The 18,431-nt window shown below is 46.0% G+C and overlaps 1 protein-coding gene across 4 annotated transcripts in view; it reads left to right on the top strand.

Moving 5' to 3' along the window:
- The window catches only part of LOC141148562 (uncharacterized), a 168,022-nt gene that overhangs the window by 134,688 nt on the left and 14,903 nt on the right, over positions 1 to 18,431 (top strand). For all 4 annotated transcript variants that reach the window (XM_073636115.1, XM_073636117.1, XM_073636118.1 and 1 more), the window contains one exon: positions 14,524 to 14,778. In XM_073636115.1, coding sequence (XP_073492216.1) covers positions 14,524 to 14,778 — 255 coding nt within the window. The remainder of the gene's footprint in view (positions 1 to 14,523; positions 14,779 to 18,431) is intronic.

Raw genomic sequence — 18,431 nt, forward strand, 5'->3', positions numbered from 1 at the left:
GGATCTGAGTCCCTGGCAGCGTAGTGTGTTACTGATGGTAGCCTTTGTTACTTTGGTCCCAGCTCCCTGAGGTCATTCACTAGGTCCCCCCGTGTGGTTCTGGGATTTTTGCTCACCGTTCTTGTGATCATTTTGACCCCACGGGGTGAGATCTTGCGTGGAGCCCCAGATCGAGGGCGATTATCAGTGGTATTGTATGTCTTTCATTTTCTAATTATTGCTCCCACAGTTGATTTCTTCACACCAAGCTTCTTGCCTATTGCAGATTCAGTCTTCCCAACCTGGTGCAGGTCTACAATTTTGTTTCTGGTGTCCTTCGACAGCTCTTTAGTCTTCACCATAGTGGAGTTTGGAGTGTGACTGTTTCAGGTTGTGGACAGGTGTCTTTTATACTGATAACAAGTTCAGACAGGTGCCATTAATACAGGTAATGAGTGGAGGATAGAGGAGCCTCTTAACCACTTAAGGACCAGCCTCGTTTTGGATTTTAGGCGTTTACATGTTTAAAACAGGTTTTTTTGCTAGAAAATTACTTAGAACCCCCAAACATTATATATGGTTTTTCTTCTAACACCCTAGAGAATAAAATGGCGGTTGTTGCAATACTTTTTTTTGCACCGTATTTGCGCAGCGGTTTTAAAAGCGCACTTTTTTTTGGAAAAATTGCACTTCTTTGAATAAAAAAATAAGACAACAGTAAAGTTAGCCCAATTTTTTTTATATTGTGAAATATAATGTTACGCCAAGTAAATTGATACCCAACATCTCACGCTTCAAAATTGCGCCCGCTCGTGGAATGGTGTCAAACCTTTACCCTCAAAAATCTCCATAGGTGACGTTTAAAAAATTCTACAGGTTGCATATTTTGCGGTACACAGGAGGTCTAGGGCTAGAATTATTGCTCTCGCTCTACCGGTCGCGGCGATACCTCACATTTGTGGTTTGACCACCGTTTTCATATGCGGGCGCTACTCGCGTATGCGTTCGCTTCAGCGCGCGAGCTCGTTGGGACGGGGGTTTTTAGAAAAAAAAAATTTAATTTTTATTATTTATTTTATATTATTTTATTTATTTTTACACTGTTTTTTTTTTTTTTTTTTTTTTTTAATTTTGTCACTTTTATTCCTATTACAAGGAATGTAAACATCCCTTGTAATAGAAAAAAGCATGACAGGACCTCTTAAATATGAGATCTGGGGTCAAAAAGACCTCAGATGTCATATTTACACTAAAATGCAATAAAAAAAAAAGTCATTTAAAAAAATGACATTTGAAAAAATGTGCCTTTAAGAGGCATGGACGGAAGTGACGTTTTGACGTTGCTTCCGCCCAGCAGTGTCATGGAGACGAGTGAGCGCCATCTTAGCCTCACTCGTCTCCAGGCACAGGACGGAGACGGATGCGATCACCTCCGCCGCTACCGACGGCTCCGGTAAGCGGCGGAGGGCACCGGATCGCAGCGGCGGGGGTCCCTCTCCCACCACCGATAAAAGTGATCTCGCAGCGAATCCGCCGCAGGGACCACTTTTATCTGAAAGCCGGTCGCTGCACGAAAACGGGGATACCGGGGTTATGGCAGCTAGCTGCTGCCATAACAACGATATACCCCTTCAAAGTTTGGATGCACATCGTCGTGCAGCGGTCGGCAAGTGGTTAAAGAAGATATAGGTCTGTGAGAGCCAGAAATCTTGATTAATTGTAGGTGACTAAATACTTATTTTCCACCATAATTTGCAAATAAATTCTTTCAAAAATCAGACAATGTGATTGTCTGGATTTGTTTCCACATTTTGTCTCTCATAGTTGAGGTATACCTATGATGACAATTACAGGCCTCTCATCTTTTTAAGTGGGAGAACTTGCACAATTGGTGGCTGACTAAATACTTTTTTGCCCCACTGTACATATACAGTTTTTTGCACATTTTGTTCACTCAGAGTTTGATGTTTTTATTGGTTTTGTATTTTGTGCACTTTTGCATTCTTTCATTTGTTATTCAGGGCAACTCATGTTATAAGCGCAACATATTTATATACTTAACACAAGAGCATGGATAATCTCTGGATCAGATGACTTCTGGAGACTTGGATAACCTCATGATAATTTAAATGTATATATTTGTATTAGGTTTGCACCGATACCGTACTCGTACTTGTGAAAATGTTCAGATATCCAAAACAGATGCCATTACGGTGCAATTCGAGGCCATACAAATTGAATGGGCTCAAATCGCATTGCAAGGAATCGAATGTGAAATCACATGCGGTTTCCCTCACCACTCTTGTGTAAACCCAGACTTGTCATAGTGGTTTCAGTCTGGGTTCACACAGGAGCGGTGCGGGAAACCGCATGTGATTTCGCATTCGATTCCTTGCAGTGCGATTTGAGCCCATTCATTTTGTATGGCCTCGAATCACACCACAATGGTATCAGTACTCGGCAGCGGTGAGTACTTAACCGGCATTGGTGCAACCCTAATTTGTATTATGATCTCAAGCTGAAACTACAGCTACACTTCTACAGCAACGACTTCTCAGAAGTGTCAGTTTAGGCTCCAATTTTAAATAGTAAAGAACTAAAAGCTATGCATTTATGTTTAAAGTGTATCTAAACCCAAAGCCAAAAATGTAATATTTTGCTTATTACTAATCCTCAGTTTGGTGTCTGCACTTGTTTCCTTTTTGAAGCTTCTTTTGCTTTATTTTCAACTGGTAATCCTGCAATTAACACTTCCCATTGTATTTATAGGGGGAGACATGGTTGTCAGCCTATACTGCTCTCCAGATATGAACTACAAACATGTCCATATCTCTTCTTCTCCATTACACCACCTCCTTGGGTCAGTTGATTGCCTCCCAAGGCTTTAAATATAATCTCTACGCTGATGACACCCAAATCTATCTCTCCACCCCCCAGCTCTCTCCATCTGTCTCCTCACGCATTACCAACTTACTAGCAGACATATCAGCCTGGATGTCACATCACCTCCTCAAACTCAACCTATCCAAAACCGAGCTCATGATATTTCCTCCCTCAGGCGCCACTTCCCCTGATTTCCCTGTCAATATCAACGGCTCAACTATCAACCCATCTCCCCACGCCAAGGTCCTAGGTGTAATCCTGGACTCTGAACTAACCTTTTGACCCCACATTCTATCACTATCCAAAGCTTGCCGCCTCAATCTCCGCAACATCTCCAAGATACGCCACTTCCTAACCAATGTCACCACAAAACTTCTAATCCACTCCCTGGTCATCTCCCGCCTCGGCTACTGCAACTCCCTCCTCATTGGTTTACCTCTAAATAGGCTATCCCCACTTCAGTCTATCAAGAACGCTGCTGCCAGGCTCATCCACCTCACAAACCGCTCAGCGTCTGCTACCCCTCTGCCAATCCCTCCATTGGCTGCCACTCAGTCACCGAATTAAATTCAAGATACTAACTATAACTTACAAAGCCATCCACAACCTGGCCCCTAGCTACATCTCTAACCTAGTCACAAAATACCAACCTAATCGTTCTCTTCGCTCCTCCCAAGACCTCCTGCTCTCAAACTCCCTTGTCACCTCATCCCATGCTCGCCTTCAGGACTTCTCCAGAGCCTCCCCCATCCTCTGGAATGCTCCACCCCAATCCGTCCGATTTTCTCCTACTTTATCCACTTTCAGACGATCCCTGAAAACTCATCTCTTCAGAGAGGCCTATCTGGCCCCCACCTAACAACTGTACATTTATCTTCTCAATCAGCACGTCACCCATAGTTATTACCTCTTGTATCTCTTGACCTTCCCTCTTAGATTGTAAACTCTAAGGAGCAGGGCCCTCTGATTCCTACTGTATCAAAGTGTATTGTATTTGTACTGTCTACCCTCAAGTTGTAAAGCGCTACGTAAACTGTTGGCACTATATAAATACTGTATAATAATAATAATAATAATAATTACACAGGAGGCAGGACAATTGGTGGTTTACATAAGATAGCTAGGAAGGAAGGTATTCTTCAATGCAGCTCACAGGAAGTGACAAGGACTCTGTATTTTTAGCAAGATCAACAGGTATTTGCTGTATTTCCTGAAAATGTTCCTAGATTACCGCTTGCCACCCAGCCGCCGCAGTTATACTGCGGCAGGTTGGCATGGCTGTGCAAATCACCGTAGCTGTACGTCGGCTCTTTAAGATGCTATAGCAGGCGTGCGCGCCCACAGCATGTCCCCAGATGTGTGTGTGTAAACACACAAATGGGGGGGCGTGGCCTGGAGAGTGATGGGGTAGGACGCGTTTAGAAGGAGCTCCGCTTCCAGAACACAATCCTCCCAAAATCCGGGCGATCCTCACCTAATTGCGGTGATCAACAAGCCTATCCTGCTTCCTGACTGGCCATCAAGGTAATCTGGCCTTTTGGAGTGCCATCCGCGGCCGCGATCGCTGGATTTCCCCGCCCGGGGACTGCTTGTAGGACAGGCCGCGGCTTCGGCCTAGTCCGTGGAGCGGCGGCCATCTTGCTGCACCCGGCGGCGGCCCTGACACAGTTTCTGGCCACATCCTGCTCCCCAGAGACCCCTGTTTGACTGCCCTGGCCACCGGACCACCTGTAGACACTGCCATAGTAACTTTAAGCCCTGTGGCGGCTTGCTGGAGAGACTGAGGCCCCGGCCTGCTGCCTGGAGCGGCGGCCATCTTGCTACACCCGGCGGCAGCTTGTATTCATTTCCCTGCCACAGCTTGCTCTCTGGAGGCCCCTGGTTACCTGCCCTGGCCACCGGACTACCTGTGGGCACTGCCACAGCATTTTTGCACCCTGTAGCTGCTGGTTGGAGGGTCTGAGGCCCCGTCCTGGTCTCTGGGGCAGCGGCCATTTTGCTACACCTGGGACCACATCCACCCCTGGCACTCACTTGTGGGGGATTCCTTGAGCGGCATCAGCAGCAGGTCTCTAAGCTGACGGATTCTTCACATGCACCGCCGATCATCACGGCCAGCCGGAGGAAGGGGTAAGCAGCTGAGATTTCCCCCCGATCTGGTGGAGACAGGGGCGGCCTGTGTGGGCCGCGTGGGGTCCGGGAGGCGCACCAGTGGTGACATGGCGTCCCAGACGGAACAGCCGGAGCAGTCCCCTTCCACGCAGCCGGGCCTGGCGGATGTCCTGGCGGCTATAGGAAACTGCCAAGCCTCCCTTACTACCCTTACCTCCAAGGTAGATGCTGTGCAATTAGATGTTGGTCTAATAAGGCTAGACATGGATAAAATTAGGGGCAGACTTTCTGCTGCGGAACAGCGCCTGGGGCAAGTGGAGGACACTGTAGAGTCTCATGGAACAGATTTAAGGGCCCTGCAAACCAAAATTAGAGCACTGGAATATAAATCCGAAGATGCGGAAAATCGTAACAGGAGGAACAACCTCCGTATTGTAGGTCTGGCGGAAGGAGCTGAGGGGAAATGTCCGACGGAGTTTATTGAAGGCCTGCTGCGTTCCCTCCTGCCAGGGGCTCAATTTTCACCTTTCTATGCGGTGGGGCGGGCTCACCGGATCCCTCCCAAGCCGGGCCCTCCTGGAGCACCACCACGCACATTTATCCTAAAGTTTCTGAACTTTCGTGACAGGGATGAGGTGCTACGGGCTGCTAGGGTGCAGGGAGAAATACGTCATCAAAATAACAAGCTACTTATCTTCCCTGACTACTCTGTTGAAACTCAAAGGCTCAGACGCTCCTTTGACCAAGTGAAGGCTGCCATGCGTCTTAAGGGCATTCGATACAGTGTTCTGTTCCCAGCACGATTGAGGGTTCAAGACGGGGAAACCACCAGATTTTTTACTTCCCCCAGGGATGCTAACACATGGCTGGAATCATTGCCCCCTAATAGTTAAACGCTGCAAAATGCTTCTCTGCACTTCCGCTCTGAATATTGGCCGCTGATTGTTTAAATATCAACAGGGGATTTAACCTTGCACCCGTTGTGCCTTTTGTATTCCCTGTCGGTGTACAATATAAGTGTTGTGCCCCTGGCTATGCCAGGTGATACCTACTCTCAAGCTTGCCACTGTTTGAGTCTACTGTGGGATAACCTTTTCTGTTCTTTACAAGATGTTCCTGAGATGTTGGGGGGGTTTTTGAAGATTTACTGTGCTATACTGATCTACTGCAGCAATATCCTGTTTGGCTTTTTTTGGAGGCTCAGATTTCAGTGATAACCTTAATCTCTGAAGGAGGGTCACTGGCGGACTCTAGTGTCCATTATACGTTTTACAGGTTCACTTCTTCCTTTTTTTTCACCTGCAAGAGATATGCACCCTTTATTTTGAATGCCAAGGCTGGAATTCCACTCTGGGAGACAATTAGCTGCTAACCGCAGGAGACAGCACCTTGCCAGATAGACTGCCTGGAGTTTGACATACCCTGTCTTCATGGGCTACAGAATGGTCTTCCTCATTTATCCTGAACAGAGAACATATTCTATTTTTATTTTTTATATATTATGTATGTTCTGCATGTACTGCTAATTTAATCCACACATCTACTTACCCACAATGGTCCGAAATGAGAAGGTTCGAAATAACCTTTGTTGGTTGGAACGCTAATTTTCTCCTTACTCTTAATGGCGGCGGAGTCTCTCGTCACCTTACGTGGACAATCCTCTCCACTAAGGGTCTACACCCACTGGTTCACGCTCCCTGAACTTGGGGTCTTATCTTTCTTTGTTGATGCTTGGGGAACAAGGCATTCCTAGGTTGGGGTGGGGGATGCGGGGTGGGGGGTGGGGTCTAATGCTAGGTTTGTTTTTGTTAACACTATTTTGTTGTTTCAGGTGCTTTAGATTTTCTCTTTGGGGATTTTTCTCTGTTTTTTTTTCTATGTGCTTTGGAGTATCGACACGGGGAAGGTTTCTAGATATTGGAGTGTGCATGACAATTTATGTAATTGAGTGTGCGGATGCTGATCCCTCGGGCTGGGTGATCCGTGTACCCCTATCAATTCTACCACCTAATGGCTGAACTTAAGGTAATCTCATGGAACGTGCGAGGCCTTAACACTGCAGTGAAAAGATCCCTAGTGTTTAAGTTCCTACAAAAACACCAACCGCAGATCTGTATCCTTCAGGAGACACATCTGCAGGGTACCAAAACCATTTGTCTTAATAAGACTTGGGTCGGCCTACATTACCACTCCACATTTTCCACGTATGCCCGTGGGGTCAGCATCTTAGTACACAAGACAGTGCCGTTTAGGCTTCTGGAAGTCAAGACAGACAAGGAGGGTAGATACGTAATTTTATATGCTAACATATATGACAAAACTGTGGTATTAGTCGGATTGTATATTCCCCCTCCAGCTAACGGTAATGTTCTTCATGAAATCATGCAAACTGTGGTACAATATGATACAACTTTTGTTTATTTACTGGGAGATTTTAACATGGCCCCCTCGGTGGAACAAGATAGGTTGCACCGGTCGGCTCGTGATACTCCGGACCTCAGACAGTGGGCTGATCTTTATGCCCTCACTGATGTCTGGAGACACATATACCCGACCTCAAAGGTATTTACTTGCCACTCTGCTTCTCATAAAACTCTATCTAGAATCGATCTGATATATGCCTCATGCCCTGCCTTACAATTCGTTAAAGACATTTCTGTGCTTCCCAGGGGAATCTCTGACCACACGCCCCTCTGCCTGACGTTGACTTTGACTGCCCCCCCGGGCCCCCGGCTTTGGAGGCTGTCCAAGTTCTGGGCTGATGACGAGCGACTGCAGGAACCCCTAACAGCAGCCATTTGCAATTTTTGGACGGATAATGTAGATTCTGCCCCACCGATCGTGCTGTGGGACACCTTTAAGGCTTGGGCTAGAGGGGAGTTTATGACCAGTATTGCTCGCCTTAAACGTGACTCCGCTCGTGAATTGGAGGAACTTGGGAGACGGGCGGCTATTCTGGAGGCTGACTTTGTCGCTAACCCAGGAGACGACCGATATAGGGAGTGGAAACGGGCTCTATGCAGACTCTCCACAGCTAGGATGGCACAAACGAACAAAGCGCTACTCTTTTCGGCCCAAAGAGTGTTTGAGCATGGGGGGAAAAATGGGAAACTCCTTGCATGGTTGGCTAAGGGTAATATCCCAGCTACCCCTATTGGTTCAATCAGGGACAGTTCCGGCCAGTTACTCACATCCCCTCAGGATATTAACACTCGTTTTCGGGAATATTTCCGAGAGGTTTACTCCTCCAGGTCTGAGGCGTCTGACTCAGACCTGGTCAGGTTTCTAGATTCATTGTCCATCCCTAACTTAACAGCGGAAGCCAGGGAAGAATTGGAGAAGGATATCTCGCTAGAGGAGATTCAGGTCGCTATGGGACATCTCAAGGGGGGGAAGGCTCCTGGGGCAGATGGCCTACCATCTGAAGTCTATTCCAACTTCAGCGAAATTCTAGCTCCTAAATTAACCTCGCTATTATCTAATTTTATGGCCCTAGAATCTTTACCAGAGTCCATGAACGAGGCAGTAATTGTGTTGATTCCCAAGCCGGGTAAGGATCCGCTAGACTGTGCCTCGTACAGGCCAATATCGCTACTTAATGTAGACGCCAAGATCTTTGCGAAAGTTCTGGCTATCCGCTTATCTCACGTCATAGAAGACCTGATCGGTATAGATCAGACCGGATTTATGCCTGGCAAGGGAACCGATATCAATCTGAGGTGTCTCTTCCTCAATCTTACCATTCCACATGACAACGTAGGGACCAGAGTTGTAGCCTCTCTCGACGCCGAAAAGGCGTTTGATTCTGTGGAGTGGAACTATTTGTGGCTAGTATTACAGAGATTTGGGTTTGGCCCTAAGTTTATACATGGCATTCGATTGTTGTATCAGGCTCCCAGAGCTAGGGTCCGTACAAATAGTTGGGTCTCGGAGCCCTTTGATTTATTCCGCGGCACGAGGCAGGGCTGCCCGCTCTCCCCCAGCCTGTTCGCTCTGGCGTTGGAGCCACTGGCAATCTCAGTCAGGAGTGCTCCGGATGTCCTGGGCTTGCGGGTGGGTCTGCTGGAAGAGCGGCTGTCCCTGTACGCGGACGACGCGCTTCTATACCTGAATGATGCGGGCCCGTCTCTCCTTGCGGCATTGAAAATCTTTGACAACTTTGGGGGGTTATCTGGTATAAAGATTAACTGGACCAAATCAGTACTGTTCCCTCTGGACGACGCAGCTGCCTCTGGGCCATCATCCTCCCCACTACAGTGGGTGACGGAGTTTAAATATTTGGGGATAGTGATCACGAAAAACCCATCAGACTTTATAATTAAAAATTTGAGCCCCATCGTGAGTATGTTGCGTGCGAAGTGTTTGGCCTGGGCTGACTTGCCCTTAAATCTATTGGGACGCATCGGCCTCATTAAGATGATGATGCTTCCTAAATTCAATTATGTTTTTAGAAATTCCCTGGTGTGGGTCCCTGCTTAATTTTTTAGGGAGGTTGGTGGTCTGGTGGGTACTTTTATTTGGAGGGGTGGGAACCCCAGATTGGCGCGCTCCACCTTGTGGCTACCTACCTGTTTTGGAGGATTAGCCCTCCCTAATTTTCAGGTATACTACTGGGCGGCTATGTTGGTGTCGGTTTACTGGTGGTTTCAGGGCTCTAAAATGAATGCGGCAGTCTGCCTTGAGGCAAACTATTTGGGCTCCCTTACTGATCTACGTAACTTTCCCTATCGAGGACCGGGTGCGTATACGCGAGTTCCTGGGCCCACTCGGGCAACGTGGAGGGTGTGGGTGGCCGCAAGACGTAGATTCCTCTCTCCGGGTCAGTTATCGCCAGCGAACCCGCTATGGGGAAATCCAGCTCTTAAACACTTCCGGACTGTGCCTGACCCACAGCTTTGGGCCAGGTTCGGCATTACAACTATAGAACAAATTATGCCCAGAGGGGATTTGCTCTCTATCACCGAAATTATGAATAAATTCCAGCTGCCCAGAGGGATGAGGTTTAGATGTTTTCAACTAAGACATGCGGCACGGGCTCAGTTTCCTCAGACACCTTTGCTTCAAGCAGATCCCATTGAGGAGCTATTGGCGTCTGGAGATGTCTCTAGGCCCCTTTCCACCTTGTATGCTGTACTCCTGGGTAGGGACTCTCCTAAAATAGCAAAATTATGGGACAGTTGGCACACCGACATTCCATCATTAGACAGAGAGGATTGGGAGGAATGTCTAGATAATGGCCCTAAATTGGTGATTGCATCCAGGGATAAGTTAATCCAGGTCAAATTTATACATAGGACTTATTACACCCCACAGAGGCTCCATCGCATATTCCCTGACAGAGACCCTATGTGTAACAAATGTAAGTGTCATATTGGAACTTTTTTCCACATGTTTTGGGAATGCCCATTGATAGCAACATATTGGTGTGCAATATTTGCAGAGATAAATTCCAGGTTGCAAATATCCATACCAATCACTCCGGAGTTGGCCCTTCTGGGGATTCATGACAATGAACAAAGAGCCTATCATTTAAAATTGCTTATCTCCCTTCTACTTTATTATGCCAGGAGGGAGATACTGATGAAGTGGACAGACCCCTCACCCCCGACCGTATCGGCCTGGGAGGCACAGATTGAAGCAGTTATACCTATGTACAGAATCACATATATCAATCGAGGTTGTCCATGGAAATTTGAGAAAGTGTGGACACCTTGGCTCTCATCTTAGAGGGCCACGGTGGATTCATGTATTATGTGGGGGGGAGGGAGGGGTAATCCCCAGATACATGAGGTACTTTTCTCTGTGATCATTTTGTCTAGAACGTTGACATGTACTGATGTTTCACCTCCTGCACATGTATGACACTGCTATGCGATTGCTCATGCTTATCTGTCATGTAATGCTCTGAATTATGTCAAGAGGTATTATGTAACCTTCTTCCTTGTGATACAATAAAGCACACCTGTTTGTTAATAAAAAAAAAAAAAACACACAAATCCCGGTTCTGTCAGGGGAGTAAAGACAGATTGTGTGTTCCTACTAAGTAGGAACAACGATATGTCTCATCCCCCAGTCAGTCCCATCCCCCCACAGTTGGAAACACACCTAGGGAACACAGCTAACCCCTTGATCGCCCCCTAGTGTTAACCCCTTCCCTGCCAGTGACATTTATACAGTAATCAATGGCTGTTTTTAGCTCTGATCACCGTATAAATCTTAGTGGTCCCAAAAAAGTGTTAAAAGTGTCCGATCTGTCGGCCGCAATGTCGCTGTCCCGATAAAAATCGCTGATCACCGCCATTACTAGTATAAAAAAAAATAATAATAAAAATTACGTAAATCTATCCCCTATTTTGTAGACGCTATAACTTTTGTGCAAACCAATCAATATACGCTTATTGTGATTTTTTTTTTGGACCAAAAATATGTAGAATATATATTGGCCTGATAAACTGATGAAGAATTTTTTATTTTTTTTTAAATATTGGGGATATTTATTATAGCAATAAGTAGAAAATATTGTGTTTTTTTTTTCAAAATTGTCGCTATTTTTTTGTTTATAGCGTAAAAAATATAAACCGCAGAGGTGATCGAATACCACCAAAAGAAAGCTCTATTTGTGGGAAAAAAAGGACATAAAGGGATGAGTGCCGTATCACAAAAAATGGCCTGGTCAGGAAGGAGACAAATTCTTTGGGGCTGAAGTGGTTAAAAAAGAAAACTAATGCAGCCACCATATCTAAGGGTTGTAACCTGGGTTTTGTTGCGGCTTCGCAGCCTGGTTCCCTACTGTGAGTCGCGCTGCATGATCCCACTGGTCCCTGCTGTCTTCTGGGACCTGTGTGTCTCCCAGAAGACAGCGGGGGGGACAGAGGAGGCGCCGGACATGGCGTAGATATCTGCGGATACTGTGGCTATCTAGGATTAGACAGGGGGAAGATTCCCGAAAAGCGGAAGTTCCATTTTTGGGTGGAACTCTGCTTTAACTGTATATACCTTAAATTCGGTTTTACATTTTTTTGTAGTATTTCCCTTAACTTCAGTCCTAGTGGTAGTGGCCACCAGGACAGCTAGGGGTTCATAGGTGTGTGCTGCCTTTTGCAATAGGGTGTGAACCCCAAAGCTTAAACACACGCGAGGTTAAAATAATGTATGTAGTTCAGCTCACCACTCCTGGCAGGCGACTAATTTGGTCCCCCTGGCTTGGCGGTCAGCTTAGTAGGTTCTGCAATTCCTGGTCCTCGTGATCTTTTCCTCACTGGCTTACCCAGGCAGTAGGCCCTCACGGCAACAGGTCCCTCCAGCTTTGGTTTCCGGTGTGGCCAAACAACACTCAGTGATCCAGGTCTGTGGGCCCTGGTGTGGCACAGATACCCAGCATTGGGTAAGCACTGCTCCAGGTCACCACACACATGAAACATCCACAGCAGCTCAGCCTCTCAACCCCTGGTATCAGGTCCTCACCCGCTGGCTCCAACATTATGCTCCATTCACAATTTGCAATCGTGGGCAGAATCTCAGTGACCATTAGAGTCTGCAGCTCCATGAATTTTCACAGCACTCCTGCCCCTCTGGACTACTACTACTTTTCCCTAATCCTTTGCCATACATCATACAGGAGAGGGAAGGAGGTGGAGGGAGATGCGCTGTGTTCTGTTCTCTCCCCTGTGTTACACTGCTGCTGCCGGTAGAGAGATGGGAGGAGGGAGCAGACATAGAGGCTGTCCTGTTTGTCCCCTGTGCAGCGGTAGCAGCAAGAGAGAGCGGGCCGCGGAGCTCAGCTTACCCTCCAGCAACAAAGCTGTGCGGGAGGAAACAAAACCCGCCCTGCCACTACCAAGAACAGCCACTTTGTACAGCAACAGCTCCAGCAGCACGGGGGGAGCGAGAAAGAAATGAATGGAAGGTGGCAGCCGGCACGGCTACGCTAATGCCTTTGGGGTGATTAGGGTGTGCCCAGGTGCCTCCAGCACACACCCCCATGCATATGCTTATGTAGGGGTTGATCTTTTTAAAGGCAAATTCATTGTTCACTTTGCAAGAAAATTTACCCCAGAGCTTAGTGAATGTGGCAAAGTTTCAATTTGGAAAGATTACCCAATCACGTGCTGGAAAAAACACATTTTTTTGCTTGCACATGATTGAATGATGGAAGTCAGCAGAGCTTCATCCCATTTACTCTACTCTGGGGCAAATTTGTTTGCAGAGTGAGCAGCAGACATGTGCAGAATTGATTTGTTAAAGTATAACTAAAGGAAAAACTTTTTTTTGTTTTGGATAGAGTGGAAAGGGATTAGAACCCCTGTCAGTTTTTATTGCTGTCTGTGTTCCCATTAAGATTCCCCCTCTCTATCGGTCCTGTTTACCATTATTATTGAAAGTAAAAGAAAATCCCCAAATTTGGGTTGTCCCAGAAAAGTAATAGAGGGGAAATCTTCCAATGGGGACACTAGTTGTGGTGACCTGGGGGTCCCCAAGGAATTAACTTTAATTTGCAGAGATTACCTTTCACTTCCTGTTTGGCTATGGGACAGGAAGTGAAGGGAAAACTCCCCAATGGGGCACAGATGGCGAAAAAAAAATCTGACAGGGGCCTTGCTCTATCCAAAATAAAATAAAAGTTTTGCCTATAGTTCTACTTTAAGTTACTAGTTTTATTTTGCTGCATTCATAACGAAATTTGTTTAGTTTATTTATCAAATCAATCCAAATTCATTGTGAAGAATATCTGGTTCCATTTCTTTTGAAATTCGAAATGTGAATTTCAGAAGATGGCTATATTCTTTCTATTTTATTCTATTCAAATTTCAGAAGAGGCTTATATTCTATTTTATTCTATTCTATTTAATTCAATTTTTTTCTATTCTCTTCTATTTTCTATTCAATTATTTTCTTTTCTATTCTTTTCTTTTTGTTTCTATTCCTTTTATTTCTATTTTATTCTTTTATTTTCAATTCTATTCTATTCTTTTTGAAGTTTGAATTTTATAAAACGGCTATATTCTAATACACAGTTTTTGAAGGAAATCAGCAATATGTTTACATTTCAAATTTGTTTTCAAATTCATTTCCAATTCCATCTGAATTTCTAAGTAATTTGTTGTTTCGGACGAAATTTGGTTTCGTTATTTCAGATTTATTCAAATTCATTACTATTGTAATTCGGAAAATCTGGATACACCTGAATCCCCGAATAATGAAAATTTCATCTGAATTTTGATTAGAAACAAAATGAACACATGTACATGTCTAGTGTGCAGCCTATTAGCCTTTAGTACATCAACCCTTTAGAGAGAGTGAACCTCCATAATGGGGACAGTCCAGAGCACATATACATGACAGGTATTCTATTCCTTCAGCACTCCCTTCAAAACTAGAAATGACATCTTTGTATTAGGTTGCTTTAAAAATGGAAAACAAGTTTACTGCCATCTATGTAACAAATGTAAATCCAATAAAAAATATCTATGGAATGGTACAAACATCCAAACTCAAGTACTAATTTCAAAACAAATCATCAGGTTGAACTTTTGTGGCTTTTTATTGCAGAACCAGAGCAGCAAAACCAACTTCCACAATATGAAGATAACCAGGAGGCCTACCAAGATCACAATTCAGATACTACTATGGTAAAGATGGGCGAGGATGACTGTGGGATGAACTCAGATCCAATGGAGACCAACCGAGATACTGAAGACTCCCCCTCTCTGGAGAGAGATCAGGGTGTGGAATATATCTGCAGGGTGGAACATCCCAGCCTGGAGCAACCAATAGAGAAGAGTACAGGAGCTCTGCAAGTCACCGGTGAGTACCACATACACTGCAATAAGAGAAGAGGGAAAGGAAGTTATATCACTAACCACTTACAGCTGAACATTCATAAACCTCCTGGCAGCAAGTGGTTATAACAAGCTGCAGCCATGAGCTTGGTATCATTTTCTACAGCCGGAGATCAGCTGTAATGGGAAGGGCCAACACCAGCCACCTGGGGAGCCTGGGACCATGGTAAATGGCCAGGATAGCAGAATAGCTAAACAGGAGATAGAGGAACATCTATTCTCAAATCTCATCTGTGACTAATGAAGCCAAAAGTTACCATTATTTCATCACTTTCTATTTCAGAGCTGTGATCCCCTGACTGCTACAGCCAGGGAAGCAGCTAATCAAGGACAGGGGAGATATCAGAGGTCTAATAGACCACTAATGTCTCCATAAAGAGGACCTGTCACCTGCCCAAAGCTATCATATAGGAGGCCTGTTATCTCCGTTGTGATAGTAATAAAGTTAAATGAAAAAATAAATAAAACAAAATATTTAAAAACAAATACATTTAAATAAATTAAATAAAAGTACATAAAAAAAAAATGTAAAAGCATCCCTATTACCGACCCCCAACCCCGGGCATACGCATAAATGCAAATGTTCTCAAAGGTGCCGCACATGTATGTAAAATAGTGGTTACATCACGTGTGGAATCGCCATGAACCTCAGAGTGAGGCCAATAATTCTAAGATCAATATTCATGATTAACTGTATATACCTTAAATTCAGTTTTACATTTTCAGACATCCCAACCTACAAAAACTCATTTCAGGGAGGTGACGCTTCGCGCCCTGCCCCCCCCCTCAATAAAATGCAGTGCCAATTAACCACTTCCAGACCGCCGCACGACGATGTATGTCCAAACTTTGAAGGGGGATATCGTTGTTATGGCATATGCCATAACCCCGGTATCCCCGTTTTCGTGCGGCGGCCGGCTTTCTTATAAAAGTGGTCCCTGCGGCGGATTCGCCGCAAGATCACTTTTATCGATGGCGGGAGAGGGCCCCCCCCCTCCCACCGCAATCCAGTGCCCTCCGCTGCTTACCGGAGCCGTCGGTAGCAGTGGAGGCGATCGCATCCATCTCCCTCCTGTGCCTGGAGATGAGTGAGGCTAAGATGGCACCCACTCGTCTCCATGACACTGCTGGGCGGAAGCGACTCACCCACGCCTCTTAAAGGCATATTTTTTTCAATGTCATTTTTTTAAATTACTTTTTTTTTTTATTGCATTTTAGTGTAAATATGAGATCTGAGGTCTTTTTGACCCCAGATCTCATATGTAAGAGGACCTGTCATGCTTTTTTCTATTACAAGGGATGTTTACATTCCTTGTAATAAAAATAAAAGTGACACTTTTTTTTTTTTTTAAACAGTGTAAAAATAAATAAAATAATGTAAAATAAATTATAAAAATTTAAAATTTTTAAATCCCCCGTCCCGACAAGCTCGTGCGCAGAAGCGAACGCATACGCGAGTAGCGCCCGCATATGAAAAAAAAATTGGGCTAACTTTACTGTTGTCTTATTTTTTTATTCAAAAAAGTTAATTTTTTCCAAAAAAAGTGCGCTAAGACCGCTGCACAAATACGGTGCAACAATAAAAGTATTGCATTGACTGCCATTTTATTCTCTAGGGTGATAGAAAAAAACATATATAATGTTTGGGGGTTCTAAGTAATTTTCTAGCAAAAAAAACTGTTTTAAACATGTAAACACCTAAAATCCAAACGAGGCTGGTCCTTAAGTGGTTAAATGCAGCCTGATCAGTGCCAATTAAATGCAGCTATACCAGTGCCCATGAAATGTAGCCTGATCACACAGTTGCTGGAGCTGGGCTGCTGGTCTCGGGGTCTAGTTGCTGGAGCTGGGCTGCTGGTCCTGGGGTCTGGCTGCTGGGGCCAAGGGTCCTGGCTGCTGGATGTGGGTTGCTGGAGCAAAGATTCTGGTTGCTGGGGCCAAGGGTCTGGCTGCTTGACCGCTCCACATTTCCCTGCACAGAGGGAGAGAGAGAAAGAGAGAGAGAGAGAGACACACACACAGACACCGCTCCACATTTCCCTGCACAGAGAGAGACACCGCTCCACATTTCCCTGCACAGAGGGAGAGAGAGAAAGAGAGAGAGAGAGAGACACACACACAGACACCGCTCCACATTTCCCTGCACAGAGAGAGACACCGCTCCACATTTCCCTGCACAGAGAGAGACACCGCTCCACATTTCCCTGCACAGAAAGAGACAGCGCTCCACATTTCCCTGCACAGAGAGATACACCGCTCCACATTTCCCTGCACAGAGAGATACACCGCTCCACATTTCCCTGCACAGAAAGAGACACCGCTACACATTTCCCTGCACAGAAAGAGACATCGCTCCACATTTCCCTGCACAGAAAGAGACACCGCTCCACATTTCCCTGCACAGAAAGAGACACCGCTCCACATTTCCCTGCACAGAAAGAGACACCGCTCCACATTTCCCTGCACAGAGAGATACACCGCTCCACATTTCCCTGCACAGAAAGAGACACCGCTACACATTTCCCTGCACAGAAAGAGACATCGCTCCACATTTCCCTGCACAGAAAGAGACACCGCTCCACATTTCCCTGCACAGAAAGAGACACCGCTCCACATTTCCCTGCACAGAGAGAGACACCGCTCCACATTTCCCTGCACAGAGAGAGACACCGCTCCACATTTCCCTGCACAGAAAGAGACAGCGCTACACATTTCCCTGCACAGAGAGAGACACCGCTCCACATTTCCCTGCACAGAGAGAGACACCGCTCCACATTTCCCTGCACAGAGAGAGTCCCCGCTCCACATTTCCCTGCACAGAGAGAGACAGCACTCCACATTTCCCTGCACAGAGAGATACACCGCTCCACATTTCCCTGCACAGAGAGAGACACCGCTACACATATCCCTGCACAGAGAGATACACCGCTGCACATTTCCCTGCACAGAGAGAGACACCGCTCCACATTTCCCTGCACAGAGAGAGACAGCGCTCCACATTTCCCTGCACAGAGAGAGACACCGCTACACATTTCCCTGCACAGAGAGATACACCGCTCCACATTTCCCTGCACAGAGAGAGACACCGCTCCACATTTCCCTGCACAGAGAGATACACCGCTCCACATTTCCCTGCACAGAGAGAGACACCGCTACACATTTCCCTGCACAGAGAGATACACCGTTCCACATTTCCCTGCACAGAGAGAGACACCGCTCCACATTTCCCTGCACAGAGAGAGACACCGCTCCACATTTCCCTGCACAGAGAGAGACACCGCTCCACATTTCCCAGCACAGAGAGAGACACTGCTCCACATTTCCCTGCACAGAGAGATACACCGCTCCACATTTCCCTGCACAGAGAGAGACACCGCTACACATTTCCCTGCACAGAAAGAGACAGCGCTCCACATTTCCCTGCACAGAGAGATACACCGCTCCACATTTCCCTGCACAGAGAGAGACATCGCTCCACATTTCCCTGCACAGAAAGAGACACCGCTCCACATTTCCCTGCACAGAAAGAGACACCGCTCCACATTTCCCTGCACAGAGAGAGACATCGCTCCACATTTCCCTGCACAGAGAGAGACACCGCTCCACATTTCCCTGCAC

This window comes from Aquarana catesbeiana, linkage group LG06 (genome assembly GCF_042186555.1).
Source record: "Aquarana catesbeiana isolate 2022-GZ linkage group LG06, ASM4218655v1, whole genome shotgun sequence".
In the NCBI taxonomy this organism is placed as follows: Eukaryota; Metazoa; Chordata; class Amphibia; order Anura; family Ranidae; genus Aquarana; species Aquarana catesbeiana.